General features: G+C 45.4%; 1 protein-coding gene across 12 annotated transcripts in view; it reads left to right on the top strand.

Moving 5' to 3' along the window:
• SYNE1 (spectrin repeat containing nuclear envelope protein 1) overlaps nucleotides 1-17970 on the top strand; it is a 488224-nt gene that overhangs the window by 154618 nt on the left and 315636 nt on the right. For all 12 annotated transcript variants that reach the window (XM_075924456.1, XM_075924455.1, XM_075924462.1 and 9 more), the window contains 8 exons: nucleotides 475-677; nucleotides 5787-5951; nucleotides 10496-10648; nucleotides 11125-11268; nucleotides 11680-11853; nucleotides 13545-13703; nucleotides 14786-14950; nucleotides 15428-15562. In XM_075924456.1, coding sequence (XP_075780571.1) covers nucleotides 475-677; nucleotides 5787-5951; nucleotides 10496-10648; nucleotides 11125-11268; nucleotides 11680-11853; nucleotides 13545-13703; nucleotides 14786-14950; nucleotides 15428-15562 — 1298 coding nt within the window. The remainder of the gene's footprint in view (nucleotides 1-474; nucleotides 678-5786; nucleotides 5952-10495; nucleotides 10649-11124; nucleotides 11269-11679; nucleotides 11854-13544; nucleotides 13704-14785; nucleotides 14951-15427; nucleotides 15563-17970) is intronic.

Below are 17970 nucleotides of genomic sequence, written 5' to 3'. Positions count from 1 at the left end.
AGAAAAAAGATAGAGAAAAGTTGTTCTCTTTTTCTAAATAAGGCAGGACAACGGTAGCAGATGTAGCAGATTTAGATTAAACCCCATGACAAACTTTCTAACTGTAAGACTGGTGGGACAGTGAAACAGACTGCATCAGTAGATTGTGGAAGCTTCTCCACTGACGGTTTTCAAAAGGAGGCTAGTTAGCCATATGTGTTGGATGGTTTAGACACAACAAATCCTGCATCTTGTCAAGGGGTTAGACTACAAGACCCTTTTGGTCCCTTCTAACCTATGGTTCTGTGATTAGGTTGTTTGTTTACTGTAACTTAAAACAAACCTACTGATGCTGAAAAGAGTATAACATATGATTACCGAACAAGGACAATAAATGAGATTTAATAATATTTTAATAAAATACTTGGCTAAATATTTCCAGCAGCTCTAAGATTTTAAGTCATGTTTTAAAAATCAATATACTCTATATTTTAGTGGAAGAAGCAGAAAATGTCATGAAATTCATGAATGAAACAACAGCACAGTGGAGGAACCTGTCTGTAGAGGTGAGAAGTGTGAAGAGCATGTTAGAAGAAGTGATTGCTAACTGGGACCGCTATAGCAGTACTGTAGCCAGTCTGCAGGCCTGGCTGGAGGATGCTGAAAAAATGCTGAACCAGCCTGAACATGCCAAAAAGGTAAGGAATATTAGCTACGTCATCCAACCTCTGTATGTGGCTTTTATGACTATTTAATAAAAGTTTTACAACCAATAGGAAAAAAAATGCAAACAGAATACCCCCAAGTAGGTAAGGGACTGTTTGCAGAGGTTTGAAGAGAAGCCCTAGATGATGAGAATTATGGCAAGTTGAGACTTGTGCATGATGTCATTCCTACCCTACTCACTTTGCCATCAGAAAACTTCTCAAATCCATAGTACACTTTCTATGTGAGCATATGTGTACATGCGCACTCGTAAGTGCATCTATAAATATGAAGAAAAGGAGAGTGAGAGAGAGTGAGAGGGAGCACATTTATTTATTTTAGAAATGTTTTAGATAGTTTAAAAAGTTGTTTCAACTATTGTGTTAATTTATATATTTTGCCATCAAGGCTGTCTGCTTTGGTATTACGAATTAGGCTCACAGCTCAGATGGGTCCATACAATATAATAAATATATTTTAGAATTAAATGACCTAAAATAGTTTTTCACATAAAATGATAACGCTACAGTTTTAATAGCACAGTTTTAATGTTTGTTATCTTTGGGCCTGCCAGTGATAAATAGGTCCTCTTTTACAAGATATCAGGATATAATCCTGTCACTAGTTGGAAACAGAACATTGCACATCATGGGCCATGAGCCAGTTTTTTTTTTTTTTTAAGAAATTAAGGGTACGTCTACACTACAGCGCTAGTTCGAACTAACTTAGTTCGAATTAGTTAATTCGAACTAAGTTAGTTCGAACTAGCGCATCTAGAACTAAAAACTAGTTCGAACTAGCGTTTTGCTAGTTCGAACTAGCGCGTCCACACTGATTGGACGCAGGGGGGCATTTAAGGGCAGCTGAAACCGGTTCTGGCAGGGCATCAGGTCAGCAGTTGCTTTGTGTGGCTGCTGTCTGAGGCTATCTGAGGCTCGTGCTTAAAGGGACCCCCCTGGACAGCCGGTTCTCAGCTTTTCCTGCTTGCTTGCCAACCTCGCCGAGGGACAGCAAAGCGTTGGTCTCTGTGCCCGTCTGTGTCGGTGCTTCCCTTCGGGGGGGACCGCCGCAGGTGGCAACATGGAGCCACGGCTCGCCCTGCACCTTCTGGTGCACGTTCTGGACTTGCTGCTGCAAGCCTGCCAGCAATGGCTCGAGGCTGCCTGGCACCACCTGGGGAACGTCAGCCCCCTGCCTCTCCGCCTGGCCGCCCTGGGGGCCGTGGAGGAGCCGCGGCGGCGCCCCGGCACCGGCGTGCCCCGCCGCATCTGGCGTCTGGACACCAGCAGCGACTGGTGGGACCGCATCGTCCTGGAGCACTGGGACGACCGACAGTGGACCCAGAACTTTAGGATGAGGAGGGACACCTTCCTGGAGCTCTGCGAGTGGCTCGCCCCTGCCCTGCAAAGAAGGGACACTCGCATGAGGCCCGCCATCCCCCTCCAGAAGCGGGTGGCCATCGCCCTCTGGAAGCTCTCCACGCCGGACAGCTACCGATCCGTCGGGAACCAGTTCGGCGTGGGGAGATCCACTGTCGGAGCAGTGCTCATGCAGGTACGGCGCTCGTCAGCCACCGAGCCGGGGGGGAGGGGGGCTGCGAGGAGGGGATGGGCCGCCCCAGGGACAAAGGGGGGGGCGGGAGGAGGCGAAGGCGCCCCGCACCGGAGGGGTCGGGCTGTCCCGGCCGTACTACACGCCGCCAGGGGGGTTGCTTCCGGGAGTGGGGCGCGGGGCACTGCCAGGGCATGAATGCTCCCAGCCACCCGGGCGCCCCACTGATTGACGCTTTGCTGTGTCTCTCTCCGCAGGTGGTCAAGGCCATCAACCGGGTGCTGCTCCGCAGGGTGGTCCGCCTCGCCGACCCGGATGCCGTCATCCGGGGATTCGGCGCCCTCGGCTTCCCCAACTGCGGGGGGGCCATCGACGGGACGCACATCCCCATCCGTGCCCCGGAACACCAGGCGTCCCGGTACGTGAACCGCAAGGGGTACTTCTCCGTCATCCTGCAGGCCGTGTGTGACCACCGGGGACAGTTCACGGACATAAATGTGGGCTGGTCCGGCAAAGCACACGACGCCCGGGTGTACCGGAACTCCTCCGTGTGCCAGCGGCTGCAGGACGGGACCTTCTTCCCCGACCGCCACATCAGGGTCGGGGATGTGGACATGCCCGTCTGCCTGGTGGGGGATGCCGCCTACCCACTGCAGCCGTGGCTCATGAAGCCCTACACGGGGCACCTCAATCCCTCCCGCCAGGCCTTCAATAACAGGCTGAGCAGGGCCCGCATCGTGGTGGAGGGGGCCTTCGGGCGACTGAAAGCCCGCTTTCGATGCCTCCTCACCCGTCTGGACCTGGCCGAGCACAACATCCCTCCCGTGGTGGCGGCATGTTGTGTGCTCCACAATTTGTGTGAGCGGAAGGGGGAGGCTTTCTTGCCAGCCTGGATGGCTGAGGCTGACCGCATGGCTGGACACTACGGTCAGCCCCGCACCGCCGCCGTCCGGGAAGCCCAGCGGGGGGCCATCCGGATCCGGGAAGCCCTGCGGGAGAGCTTCCAGGTGGAGGAGGAGGAGGACTGACCTCTCCCTGCATGCCCCACCGGGGCCTTCTTCCACCCTACCCCCCCCCCCTTCCCCTTTCCCCTCCCTATCTACTGTACAATAAAGACACCTGTTTTTCAAACAAAAACGTCTGTTTATTTCAGAGAACTGGGGTGGGGGAGGGAGGAATGAAGGTGGGAGAAGGGAGGGGGAAACCTGGGACGAGGGAGCTGGAAGGGAAGGGGAGGGAAGGGAGGAAGGGAAAGGAAAGCTCAGGGGTGGGAGTCTGGGTGCCTCTCCCGTCTCGCCACACTGCGGGTCCGGGGGCGTCGGTGGGGAATGGTTGTGGAGGGGGGGGCAGAGAGGACAGGGGGTGTGGAGGAAGCAGGAGCGGAAGCAGGAGCGGAAGCAGGAGGAGCAGGGGGAGCAGGGGGAGCAAGAGGGGGAGCAAGAGGGGGAGCAAGAGGGGGAGCAGGGGGAGCAAGAGGGGGAGCAGGGGGAGGAGGAAATGGAAAGCGGTCCAGCAGGCTCTGGAGGTGGCCTCGCAGGGCACGTCCCTGCTCCTCCAGGGCCTCCAGACTCCTCTGGCGCAGCCTGAGGTCCTCCTGGACCCAGTGGTCCTGGAGACGGAGCTGTCGGTCCAGGAACCGGAGATGCCGCCTCTGGTAGTCCTCCTGGTTCCTGGCTGTCCTGCTTGCCCGGGCGCGGGCGGCTGCTGCAGGTGGTGTGGTGCGCCCTGCAGGCCCCGGTGCTGCAGCTGTGGTGCAAGAAGACCAGCGGTCAATTACCCCAGGGGCCCAGGTGTGTGAAACCCATCTCCCCTCTGCAAGGCCAGGGCCCCTGCAGGATCCCCAGCTGCTGCTCTGTGATGGGCAAGGCCCAGGCGCACGGTCCCGGGGCTCCCTCTCGCCCCAGCCCCCCGTACACATAAGGGGAACACGAGGGTACTCACAGGTGGACGCCTCCCCGGCCTCTGATGATGCAGGCGAGCGGCTCTGTGGGGTGCCTCGGGGGTCCCGGGTCCTGGGAAGGCTGGCGGCAGGCTCCTGGCTCTCAGAGCCCTCTTCCTCCTCCTCCGTGTCCAGGAGCGGTCCCTCTGCCCCGGGGTCAATCACGTCCCGGGGGGCAGGGACGGCATGAGGCCCCAGGATGCGGTCCAGGGCATGGAAGTGGGGGCAGGCCTCCGGGTCAGCCCCTGGCAGGCAGGCCCGGGAGTAGGACTGCCGCAAGTCTTTAATCTTGCAGCGCACCTGCTCCCGGCTGCGCTGGTGGCCCCTGGCGGCCAGGCTGGCAGCCATGCGTCCATAGACGGCCGCGTTCCGGTGGCTAGTGCGGAGATCGTGGACATTTGAGGCTTCCCCCCAAACCTCGATGAGGTCCACGATCTCCGCACTTGACCAGGCGGGCGCCCGCCTTTTGCGCCCCCGGGCAGGCTCCCGGGAGCCGCCAGGCTGGTCGTGGGGAGCAGTGGAGGGCTGGGAGCCCTCGGATGGCTGGCTCATCCTGTGGCAGGTGCAGGCTGTGCAGGCACGGGTGCTTGCAGCCTTGCAACTGGCACAAAGTGAGTAGCCAGCCCGTGGCCCTTTAAGGGCTCCGGGGCCGGGAGGGGGGCAATAGAGTTTCCCTGGTGTTGGCCAGAGTGGCCACCAGGGAAACCTGGGAAGCCTTAGCCTCCCACTAGTTCGAACTAAAGGGCTACACAGCCCTTAGTTCGAACTAGCTAGTTCGAACTAGGCGTTAGTCCTCGTAAAATGAGGTTTACCTAGTTCGAACTAAGCGCTCCGTTAGTTCGAATTAAGTTCGAACTAACGGAGCGCTAGTGTAGCGCCTAGGAAAGTTAGTTCGAACTAACGTCCGTTAGTTCGAACTAACTTTCTAGTGTAGACATACCCTAAGTACCTTGAGTTGAGGAACAAAGGAGCATTCTCATGTTTGAACAAAAATTATGCCTATAAAAGTTGTCACGGTAGTTTGTCACTGGTAGATAAATGGGTAGATGAGAGAGTCCAATACATGATTAATGGAATTTACCACCCGGGTAACTGATATATGTAGTTTGTGTATATAGTGTTTGAAATGAAACCTTGATATAATCTTTGTGTGTGAATGTATAATCTACATATATGTGTTAAAACAAAATCTGAACATAAGTGTACAGTGCAGTGTTTCTTAAACTTTTTAAGTCCAAGGAACACCAAACAATTTTTTTTTTTATGAGGAATACCAAGGATTTTTTGTTGAGCAAAAACCAACCAAACAAAAAAGTTGGGGGGAAAGTTATTGAGGAAAAAAGTGTGGGGGAAAAGTTGAGCAAAAAAAAAAAAGTCGCCTGCCTCCTTTAAGGGTGGCCATTTTGAAATCTCTTGTTCTCTGTGGCGCACCTCTGACTGCCTCGAGGCACACCGGTGTGCCAAGGAACACAGTTTAAGAAACACTGGTATAATGCCACCCTTGTGCTGCTAACAGAAGGTAACATAATTTACTTCTGGTCACAGATATTGTCAAGATGCAGTACTAGACCTTAAGAGAGTGACATCAGTATGTTGGTTATATTTTGTTTAGGATTTTTTCCGACATTTACCTCATTGGATCCAGCAGCACACAACTATGAATGATGCTGGTAACTTCCTTATTGAAACTTGTGATGAGACCATATCCAGAGATCTTAAACAACAGCTGCTGCTACTAAATGGAAGATGGAGAGAGTTGTTTATGAAAGTTAAGCAAGTATGTATTGTTATGATTCTTGTATTTAAATTTCCATTGTAATACAACAAAGCTGCCTAAGATTCACAATGCTAAAGCCTACATGGACAATTTACTAGGAGTCCAAGGGCCATGTCTAATTTAAATATATAGAATATGTAAATCAGAAATCAATGCATGCTACCAGAATCATTGGTTGAATTTATACCCTTTTAGAAACGTGGCTAGAAATGACTTTATTCAAGTTCATCACCAAACATAGTTTGCAGCTTATCTCTGTAGTCTTTGACCTTGATTTTTAAAAAAAATGCATATTCTCTATTGTTGAGAAATTAAAATTATTTTAAAAAAATAGTAATTATATGGGTAGAATCTACAGAGCCAAATTTAGCCCTAGTCTGAGTGGATACATCTAACGCTTTTTTTAATGAGACTTTCACCCACATGTCATAGGGCTGAAGCTAATCAGCAGTAGAGGCAGCACACATCAATCAACCAATCCCATTACTAAAGCTATGCTGACATCACTGTTGTTATTACAAGGCACTGAGAGCAAAAAAAACTCGCTTCAGGAAAGAGACTCACCTAGTTGGGAAATCAACATTATCTTGAGAACAGCATGGCTACGTCTAGACTGGCCCCTTCTCCGGAAGAGGCATGCAAAGCAGGCAAGTCAGAATAGGGAAATCCGTGGGGGATTTAAATATCCCCCGCGGGATTTAAATAAACATGGCCGCCGCTTTTTTTCCGGCTTGGGGAAAAGCCGGAAAAGAGCGTCTAGATTGGCACGATCCTCCGGAATAAAGCCCTTTTCCGGAGGATCTCTTATTCCTACTTGAAAGTAGGAGAAAGGGCTTTATTCCGGAGGATCGCTCCAGTCTAGACGCTCTTTTCCGGCTTTTTCCCAAGCCGGAAAAAAAGCGGCGGCCATGTTTATTTAAATCCCGCGGGGGATATTTAAATCCCCTGCGGATTTCCCTATTCTGACTTGCCTGCTTTGCATGCCTCTTCCGGAGAAGGGGCCAGTCTAGACATAGCCCATGAGGAAAGATGTGGGATATAACTTACACTAAGTATTTGACAGTTTTATATATACATTTAAATTACTGGATTGAAATAATCATATGGCTAATGAATTTTTTTAATTACTTTTGTCTCTTTACCTGAGCCCAAATCCTGTTTTCTTTACTAACATGAGTGTTTCCATTGCTGTCAATTAATCAAATAAATAAAATACTCATTTGGCTCGTATTTTTAAAATCTTGCAAACTGTTGCCTGTAGCATAGTCATAGCTTTATTATTTTGCTAGTTATTGGTAGTGTTTACTTGGGAAACCCTAATCCCCAAAGTTTGAATGCTCTCCTGCACATTTTGCGGCTTTCTCTGCACTCCGGTTCCCCATCCTTCTCCACGAACTTCTAAGCGCTCTATCATTCAATTCTTTCCCATCTATTCTTGTCACAACATTTTTATCCAGCCAGTTATGCATCCACCTTATAGTAACCCCATTTAGGGTATGTCTACACTACCCTCCTAGTTCGAACTAGGAGGGTAATGTAGGCATACCGCACTTGCAAATGAAGCCCGGGATTTGAATTTCCCGGGCTTCATTTGCATAAGCGGGGAGCCGCCATTTTTAAAACCCCGCTGGTTCGAACCCCGTGCAGCGCAGCTACACGGGGCACGAACTAGGTAGTTTGAACTAGGCTTCCTAGTTCAAACTACCGTTACTCCTCATTTCACAAGGAGTAACGGTAGTTCGAACTAGGAAGCCTAGTTCGAACTACCTAGTTCGTGCTCCGTGTAGCCGCGCTGCACGGGGTTCGAACCAGCGGGATTTTAAAAATGGCGGCTCCCCGCTTATGCAAATGAAGCTTGGGAAATTCAAATCCCGGGCTTCATTTGCAAGTGCGGTATGCCTACATTACCCCGCTAGTTCGAATTAGCGGGGTAGTGTAGACGTACCCCTAGGTAGTATTTCCCTAGTTTGTTGATAACTAGCTGGATAACCATTCCCAGAGAGTAGTTATTGCTGGAAGGGCATAACATGTGGGGTTCCTCAGGGGTCTCTTTTGGGACTGGTTCTGTTCATTATCTTCATCAACAATTTAGATGATGGCATAGAGAGTATGCTTGTTAAGTTTGCAGGTGATACAAAGCTAGGAGAGGTTGCAAGTGATTTGGAGAAAAGGGTCAAAATTCAAAATGATCTGGATAAAGTAGAGAAATAGTCTGAGGTAAATAGAATGAAGTTTAATAAGAATAAATACAAAGTGCTCCACTTAGGAAAGAACAATCAGTTTCACATATACAGAATAGGAAGTGACTCTCTAGGGGGGAGTACTGCAGAAAGGTATTCAGGGGTCATAGTGGACCATAAGCTAAATATGAATCAAGAGCGTGACACTATTGCAAAAAAAGCAAACATGATTCTAGGCTGATTAACAATCCCCAATCTTGTTGTGAGCAAGACATGAGAATTCATTCTTTTGCTCTACTCTGCATTAATTAGGCCTCAGTTGGAGTATTGTGTCCAGTTCTGGAAGTTCAAATTCAAGAAAAGATGTGGAGAAATTGGAGAAGGTCCAGAGAAGAGCAACAAAAATTATTAAAGGTCTAGAAAACATGACTTATGAGGAAAAAGTTCAAATTCAAGAAAAGATGTGGAGAAATTGGAGAAGGTCCAGAGAAGAGCAACAAAAATGATTAAAGGTCTAGAAAACATGACTTATGAGGAACAACTGAAAGTATCAGGCTTGTTTAATTTAGGGAAAAAAAAGACTGACGGGACATGATAGCAGTTTTCAAGTATCTAAAATGGTGTTACAAGGAGGTGGGAGAAAAATTGTTCTCCTTGGCCTCTGAGGATGGGACAAGAAGCAATGGGTGTAAATTGTAGCAAGGGAAGATAATTTTGGACATTATGAAAAACTTCCTAACTGTCAGTGTGGTTAAACACTGGAATAAATTGCCTAGGGAGGTTGTGGAATCTCCATTACTGGAGATATTCAAGAGCAGATTAGATAAGAATCCATCAGGGATGATCTAGAAGGTGCTTGGTCCTGCCATGAGGGCAGGGGATTGGATTTGGTGACCTCTCAAGGTCCCTTCCAGTTCTAATATCCTATGATTCTATTTTGTATCCTCTAACAGTTCCTGAGTTCTTCCTTCCTCCCAGCCATCAACTAATTCCGCGACTTTATTCTCTGTCCTAAGTTCTCTCAGACTCCCCAGTTTTGTTTGGTTGTCTCTCCCTCGGTTAAACTGCAGTTGCTGATGCATTCATATTTCCTGCTGTGAATAGCTCCACAGTCAAACGCTGTCAACAATGCAGAGAATGTGAAGGGAATAGCACCAGACCTTAGAGACAGCAGTGGCCTGAGCCAGGTTGCGGCAGCTGGCGCCCTAGGCGGAAGGTGCAATTAGCGCCCTCGCCTGCACGGCCATCAATGGCTGTGACATCATCATCGGGTGCCCAGGCTGGCGGCTCCCTAGGCGACCGTCTAGTCTGCCTAGGCTCACGGGCCACCCCTGCTTAGAGGAGAGACTACCCCGTTTGCCATTTCATTAAACCAAATCCCCAGAGACACAGAGGGTTTCAGCAACTGAGAATCCTCACAGTCTAATTGCATTTTCCTATCACTATTTGAGAGAAAGTTAGTGCTCAGGCTGGATAAAAGGCTTCTGATAGGTCTGAAGGTGTGAGTTGGTGAGTTAGGCCCACTTCAGAAACCAGGAAAAGAAAGGAGGAATTTTCAAAGTGATCCAAACTTGAAAATGTGTTTGGGTTTTCTTTCTGGGTGGTACTGAAGTGAGCTAGGGATGTGAGTAGTCTAGTACTCAACTACTCGTTTCTCCCCACCTTGCTGCCTCTGTATGCCATCTCCCTGGTGCCGCCTGCCCCCCCTCCATGCTCTTGCCTCTGTCACAGGCAGCAGTGGGGAGAGGGGCAGTAGGGGAGGCTACCAGCCTGGACTGCCATAAGCAGGAGCTGCTGCACCTGGAACAAAAGCCATGCAGCAAGCTGGGATTGTTCAGTCCCAGCTTGTGCCGGGTTCATGAGCTACCCCCTCAGCAGCTCTTACTACATTTAAAATGCCAAAGCCACAGTGGTCCCAGCTCTGTCCTAGACCTACCCCTGCTGTGGTTCTGCAGCTTAAATGCAATAGAAGCCAGGCTGCGCCCAGCTCCTTCTACATTTAAACTGCAGAACCACTGTAAGAATACTTCCTGGATGAGCGTGAACAGGAACAGAGCATTTTTCCTTAATGACTAATCATGTAGTCGATACAAATGTTAACATCTGTAAGTGAGTGCCATTTGGGTGGAGGTGAAGTATGTAAACAGGTTTTTCCAAAAATAAAACCATGTTCATTAGTTATCAATATTAAAAGTGAAAAACAATCAACCACTTACAGGGCCCTTAACTTAAAATATTATAGCAAATCATGCTGAACATAAATAGAAGAAAAATTAAACAGTTACTCCTAATCTAATTTCCTTTAAGCAGCAGCACTGATTATTTTGACATGTTCTCTGTGCTTTTATTTTCCATTTTTCATAGTATGCTCGAGCAGATGAACTTGACAGAATAAGGAAGGAATACTTGGATGGGGTTGCTACCTTGTCAACCTTTGCTGATTGTGCTAATGGAAAATTTTCTGTGCCTGTGGAAGTGGCCTTTCTAAATGTCAAGATGTTTGTCCAAGGTTTGGAGGTGAGTATCTTCTCTCTCGCCTCCTCCCCCCCACTTTCCACAAAGAGAGAATGATTTAACTATTTAATTTTAGGAGAGGACTGGAAGATTATTTATTTACATAACCATTATAAACACTTTTATGCTACACTGGTGCATTTTGTGTTTTAGGTAATCTAAATAATTGCACTGTGTTAGTGACATTTCTGGAACACACTTCCAGTGCAATAAGCAGGAATGTCTCTAGATATTCTGAACTCAAATATTCACACATCAGATGAGTTGAATGTTGAACTTTAAGACAGAGCTTTGGAGATGAGCTCCTTTGTTTAGCATATATATAATACATTCTGCACCTCGTCCAATGCTCACAGAAGTCAATGGAAAACATCCCATTGATGTCCATAGGAGCTGAATCTATCACCTACAACTATTGTGAGATCAAGCTGATGTGCCATGTGAATTCATAACAGTACTTGTTGAAATATTTGTTGCAGGATATTAAACAGAAGGTGCCTGTGATGGAAGCTCAGTACAAGATAATTACAAGGACAGCACAGCTTGTTACAAAGGAAGTTCCTCAAGAAGAAGTCAATGAAATGCTTGCAACTATGGCAGGGATCAAAGCACAGCTAAGCAAGGTCCTAGAATACCTTTTCTGATGTGTAGTATGTTTACTGTTGGACTTATGATTAAAGATGGGCCGTATAGGAAGCATTTAGTGAAATACCCACCAAACCCAAAACTCAGGGGACTCCGTAAAATAGGACCCATATCTGAACCAGGCCTAATATTGGCTGCTTATGGTTTGTTTCGCACAATGAGTTTTTATAAAGCCAAAACTACATTCTGATGTTAATCCTCTTTATTTCAAAAGGATGTGAGCGAAAACCTAAACTATTTATGTGAAAAATCTCTTCTCCCCCTCCACACCATTCCCCTTTTATCTATGAAAAGCAATGTACAAGGGCTTATGAAAAGCAATGTACAAGGAATGGTTGCATTTCACTCACTTTCTGTTGTAATGAGATTTTTTTCTTTGTTACCAAAAGACTAAGGAGCATTGTCCTGTCCTACTCTACGAAGCTCAGCAGTTGTTGTCTCCATTGGAAGAATTAGAAAAACAAATTACATATTTTTATGAGTCTCTTGAGAAAGTCAATGAAATAATTTCTGCCCGAGATCCTGAAATGCAACCTCCTAATGTTTTTAAGCAAAACCACCAGGTAAGTTTAAAAAAAAAAACACAAAACCCTATGTGGAAAATATAAGATGCTCTCTGTGTGCGTTTATGCAACACATTAGATTGTTATGACTCTGGATTGGCGAGAATTGAGGAGCAATTCTTATTTGAGGGGCCATTTCCTTACCTTCCTTTAATATTATTTAAACACTTTCTTTGGAATACAGTTGCCATCTCTACAGTTCAGCTCTGCCCACCAACTTCGCCACAAACCTAAAGTGGATTTCTCTTCATATGGGTCCTGATTCATTTCCCACTGAAATCAGTGGGAGACTTTCCTTTGATTTCAAAGGAAACTAGTTCAGGCCCTCACACAATTGCACACAGCATCAGTGAAGATTAGGATTTCCTTGCGAATGTGTAGGAACTCCCATCGGTGTCCATGGATTTTGGTGGGTTTCCCACATTTCTGACAAGAGTTTTCTTTGAAGCTTTGGGCGGGGGACGGAAATAGTGAAATGGAATCTTAAATTTCTGCCTTTCCTGCAAGGACACGGTGTCTTTTCAGAGGAATTCACTGTTCAACAATGGTATTTACCTTGAAGGACATATTGGATCTGAAAGAAAATATCTTAGGTTGACCTCTTACATCTTTAATGTAAGGCTGGAATGTTCCAGGGCTGTAGCATTAGAGTCAAGTACAGGGAGATACTGTTGTTAAGAAAATAATGGAGTTAGTGCAATATCTGAAAGAACAATTAGAAAGTGTTATAATGGCAATGACTATAAAGAAGTAAGCCACAGGTTAGTCAGGGAGGCCTGTGCTCCACCACTGACTTGTAGCTATGTCTTTGATAGAAAAATAATATTGGGCTGCTAAGCTCGACTGTGCATGTGAGATCCAGCCTTGATCTAAACTCCCTCACTTTTCTGAACAAATCTTATCCCTGTCTGAGCACAAACACCAAATGAAACTCGTGTCAGGGCTGCAGACTGAGGAGAACTCATCAGTCTAAAGTCACTGGCCTTTTGATTACCATAGCTCTGACATCATAATTGAAGTAAATGGCTTATTTTTGCTAAAAGGATTTACTAGTCATGGAACTGAGAATATATAGCAGCTGCTGACTTCTGCTGAGTAGATCCTGGAATAGTTAGTTCATTAAATAGTAGAGGGTCACACTTGTGCTTTCCTCTTCTAAGAATTCATAGTTTTTTTTTCTTATTCATGTTGTTGTAATCACTGATTCTCTTCTCTAACAATTTGTTGTCATTTAAATTCCAATAATTGGATTGCTAGAAGGTAAGGACCATGTGTGTAAACATTTTAGCAAGCTGTGGAAAGCTATCACTCTTTTATCTATTCACCGCATAAATGGGTCATCTGTTTCGCAGTTGATACCATGGGTATAGATATAAATAACACCTAAATCAAGAGTAAATGACAAAATCACACAGCCAGAAAAGACCCCTGCATTTTGTAAAACTCCCCATACAGATCCTATACTGTGAGCTGTTCAGGAATGAATTCCTGTGCATGGGGCTTTGTCTCAGCACCTCTAGAAAGGGTTTTCAGGATCTACAATATTCTCTGTAATGTCTTGTTTAAACTGCTCTTGACCACTTGAACTTTCTTATGGTCAAAAAGTCAAAAGTGCCCCTCTTGGGTTTTTTCCTGAAGTTTTCCTACCTTTGTTCCTGGCCAGAACAGAATTGTTTGTTTCTTTCTTTCAGGATTTGGTAGCATACCAAGAAAACTGCAAGAAAGCCTTGTCCCTGATTGAGAGAAACAGTCAGGGCATTTTGAAGTTTGTGGCTTCGAGTAAGATGTTACAACATTTCAATTCATTGATGCTTCAGAAGAAGGTCACAGAAATCCAGGTTACTTTTCAGGTATTTTTGTTACTACTTAGTATATTTTTGAAAATCTTTTAGGGTATGTCTATTGTGCAGAGAAGAACCTGTGGTTGGACTAGGCCAGCTGAATCAGACTCGGGGACTTGTGGAGTTTTGTAGACTTCTGGGATGGATTCTGTGCTTTGGCAGTGCTAAAGAAAGACCTTCCGAGACTGGAAGTGGAGGACAACCTCAGACTATCAGTTTTTTTTAAAAAACTGTCCACTCAAGACACAGGGCCACCCTTCACAATAAAGTATCTGTACATTTGTAATTTAAGTAAATTGTGTTAAGGTTTCAGTTAGGTTTATGAGTAGGCTATGAAGCATACTTTTGCATGTCTGTTTTTGTCTAGGGCTGTGTCCAGACTCAGGGTTTTTTTTGAAAAAAGTAGCCTTTTTTCGAAAAAACTTCCCCTGCGTCCAGACTCAAGCCGCGTTCTTTCGAAATTAATTCGAAAGAACGCGGCTTTTCTTTCGATGGCGGTAAACCTCAATTTACGAGGAAGAACGCCTTCTTTCGAAAGTTCCTCTTTCGAAAGAAGGCGTTCTTCAATGTAAATAGGGCTTCTTCGAAAGAGAGCATCCAGACTCACTGGATGCTTTCGTTCGAAAAAGCAAGCCCCTTTTTCGAAATTTCTCCGTGCAGTCTAGACGCTCTCTTTTGAAAGAGGCTCTTTCAAAAGATGCTTGCAGTCTAGACATAGCCTAGGTTAGGATGGGGACACAACCAAAAATTATAACACAAAGTAGGAGGCTCAGCTTCAAAAGTTTGACAACCACTGTTCTTTATAGTGTCTGTGTTGGGCAGGGTTGTTGCCATTGTTGGTATTTTCATGCTTCTTGCTGCAAGAGATGTGGAGCTAGTTAAGGTATAGAAAATATTTTTGAGTGTTTATTTTTTGTGATGGTTTAGAGCTCTTAGGTACCGGAGGAGAAACTGTGAACGTCACAGACCCAAAAGACAGTTTCAGCAGGAAGTATTTTAGTGAGGGACTATGGATATAGTCAATAAAAATAATAATTCATAAAATAATATGGAGAAAAATACAAGGCCATTTTTCTTCACTTGTAATGTAGGATATGGTCAAGAAAACTGGTGACTGGAGAAAATATGTTGAAGCAAATAGTCGTTTGATGAAAAAATTTGAGGAATCCAGGGCAGAACTAGAGAAAGTACTACAGATTGCCCATGGCTGCCTGGAAGAAAAGGGAAATCCTGAAGAACTTCTCAGGAAACATACTGTGAGTAGGTCATTGCAGTCACTATGTAGATTTTAACAACAAACATGTTACCGTAGTATCAAATTTATTTAATCTTATAAACGACATGGAATCCAATATTAGACTGCTCAGAAGGACCTACTGTGGAAAAAAAGGAGTTCTGTTTAAGTAAATAAGCTAACCAGAAATATTTTTACTTTTATTGCTCTTTAAAAACACTGTTTCAGTAAAAAATCCTATGTGTATAAGTTGTCAACTCTATTTAGTTACTAATATGTATATGAGGAGTTGATTCTCTTCAAAATTATTCAGGAATAGCTCAAAATTCCTGCTACATATTGTACCATTTCTTAACTTGAATCTTTTTAATGCAGCTACTTGCCATGTTGCAAGAGAACTTGTGTGATATAGACTATGTAATTCTGAACTTCATTCCTGCTTGTTTCCATATCAACAACATTAAGCAAGTTAACTTCTAACCTTTTCTTTCAATATCAGGAATTTTTCAGCCAGTTGGACCAGAGAGTACTTAACGCCTTCCTGAAAGCTTGTGATGAACTTACTGACATCCTTCCTGAGCAAGAACAACACAGCCTGCAGGAAGCAGTTAGGAAACTCCATAAGCAGTGGAAAGTTAGTATTTAAATGAGAACTCTAGAATTAGTAAACTGAATAGCTCAAGAGTCCCAGGTGCCCACGCAATATGTTGTGATTGTAAACTGTGAACGTCTTGTCCTTTTTATTCCTCTTTCCTCTCCCTATAAAGAGAAAGAGACAGGCAATGGCCTGTAAAGGTAAATACAATTACACAAAACTGTTAAAACATTATTATTACAGTTGCAAAGTGGAGCACTCAAAAAGTAACAGAAATGCCAAGATGAAACTTCCTTGGGCAATCCCTCTTGTGCATATGCATTATGACGCAATATTTAATTACATGGTCACATACCACTTTTTCTAGAGGATGCCTGTGTAATTCAGAACACAAACTGGACAGTGTTCACTTACATAATAGCTCTTCAATATTTTCTTTTTTCTCTCATGGTTTAGTGTGTGGCTTTAAGCCTTGGTTATTGTACGCTATTCAGACTGAGACAGAATTATTAATTTCTTCCCTGGGCATTCTTGTGTCACTCACCACTATGATATCTGAGTGCTTCGTAGACAATAGTAAGCTTATCTTCACAAAACACCTGTAAGGTGAGAAGAATATCTCCATTAGAAAAAATGGGAACTAAGGCACAAAAGAATTTAAGTCAAACACATTGCTCAATTTGAAAAACCTAGGACTTGATTTTTCAGACTATTTAGTAGTATACTGCTTTGGCATCTTTATATACTCAAACACAATCCTCATTGTCTTCATTTGCTCCTTTGAGTACCCAGCACTGCTGCAAATCAAACCCCAGGATCACAATTTGGGCATCCTGAGATTTAGGAACATGCAATTAGTATTTATTCAGCATGTAAAATATTGATGAGGAAGAACACTGTTGGCTACTATCAGTCCCACGATGTTGAATTATAAGATACGTAGAGCTGGTCCAATTACATACGAGTCATCGGTCTGTATGTTGAGGTTGTTGGTGATGACATTGCTGGGATTCTTTGTGCTGGTGCTTGCAGAATTCAGCTTGCTGGTTGGATTATTAGCTTCCCTGAGTGCTGTCATGTACTGGCAGATGATGTAATAAGAACACTCATCCATTGCCTCCACTCTGTCAGTGACCACTTGTGAAGAGTTTAGTGTAAGTGAGCTGCCCACCATCATATAGAAACTTGGTGGACAGTTTTCCAGGCACAAATTCAACTCTCTAACTGATGAGACCCACCGTTCTCCTGTGATCCCCTACCAACTCACATTCCAGTTCTGAAACAAATGAGGGCGGTGTCCTAAAGCAAACTGAAAAAATCCAATCATCTGGCAACATGCTGACACCCATGGATCTGCAGCAGAGTTGGAACCTTTATATCCCTCCACATAACCCTCTGTTGCTTGAGCTAATAGAGTAACTGATCCTCTATATGGGCCAGGACAACAGGTGGAAGAAATACACACTTTGTCAGTGGGTTTCATAGACATTTCCTGACATCATTCCTCAGGAATGAGGAGTCCCAGGAATCTTGGGTTCCATTTCAGATTAGAAAGGGATTTGTGCTCTAGGGCAGGGACCCTTCTGCCTGATTCCTTCTTAGCATGACACCTTTTGTTACATCCCTTCCACCCTTCTCTTGTCCCAATCCTATCTCTTTCCAACTCCTAGCTCCTCAGCAGTCTCACTCCTCTGACCTATCCTGTCTCCACTCCTCAGGTTTCTCATTTCAGTCCCCGTCTCCATTCCCAGTCAGTTGTAATCTGTTCCACGGGATTACCAATAGCAGTCTCCCTCCCTCATGCCTATGATCTGGTCTCCTTGACCTGTCATTTCCTTCTCTCTCCCTAGCTTTTTACTTTGAGTCTCCTTGCCTGGCCAATACCAGTTTCCCCCTCTCTACTCCTCATTGGAGTAGCTCTCTTCTCCCAGCCTTTAGTCATCCCCTGCTCACATTCCCACTTACCATGGGTTCCCAGTCTGTCTCCCTCCTCCTTGAACGCCACTCTCTGTGTCTCCCCACCAGCCACTTACTTGTCTCAGTTCTCCCCTTAAAGCCTAGCTGCTTTTTAGATGTGTCTCTGCTCCACCCAACCTTCTTCCCATTGCCCAGTCAGGGGCTCAGTCTCTCTCCAGGGTCCTCATCCAAACTCCACCTTTATCTTCCATCCTGAATCTACTTTCTCCCAGTTTTACATCCCGGAGTCACAGTCTTCTTGCCAAACCTGTTCCAACCTTCCCTCCTTCCTCCCTCCCTCCCTCTCCCCATCCCCCACAACTCTCAGTTCCAGTGCCCAGACTCTGACTTTTCCATAGTCTCATTCTTGGAAATAGCTGAATTGTTTTGGCTGATTTTTTTTTAAATCATTAATCTGAGAGCGACGTCTCACGTGGAAAATTTCAGCCAGAAGAGTTAAAGTTTGTAAAAGTTGCAGGCATCGGAAAACC

The sequence above is a fragment of the Pelodiscus sinensis genome, chromosome 3 (assembly GCF_049634645.1).
Source record: "Pelodiscus sinensis isolate JC-2024 chromosome 3, ASM4963464v1, whole genome shotgun sequence".
Taxonomy (NCBI): Eukaryota; Metazoa; Chordata; order Testudines; family Trionychidae; genus Pelodiscus; species Pelodiscus sinensis.
The sequence above is the reverse complement of the archived record's forward strand: the minus strand, read 5'-3'. Positions and strand labels throughout refer to the sequence as shown.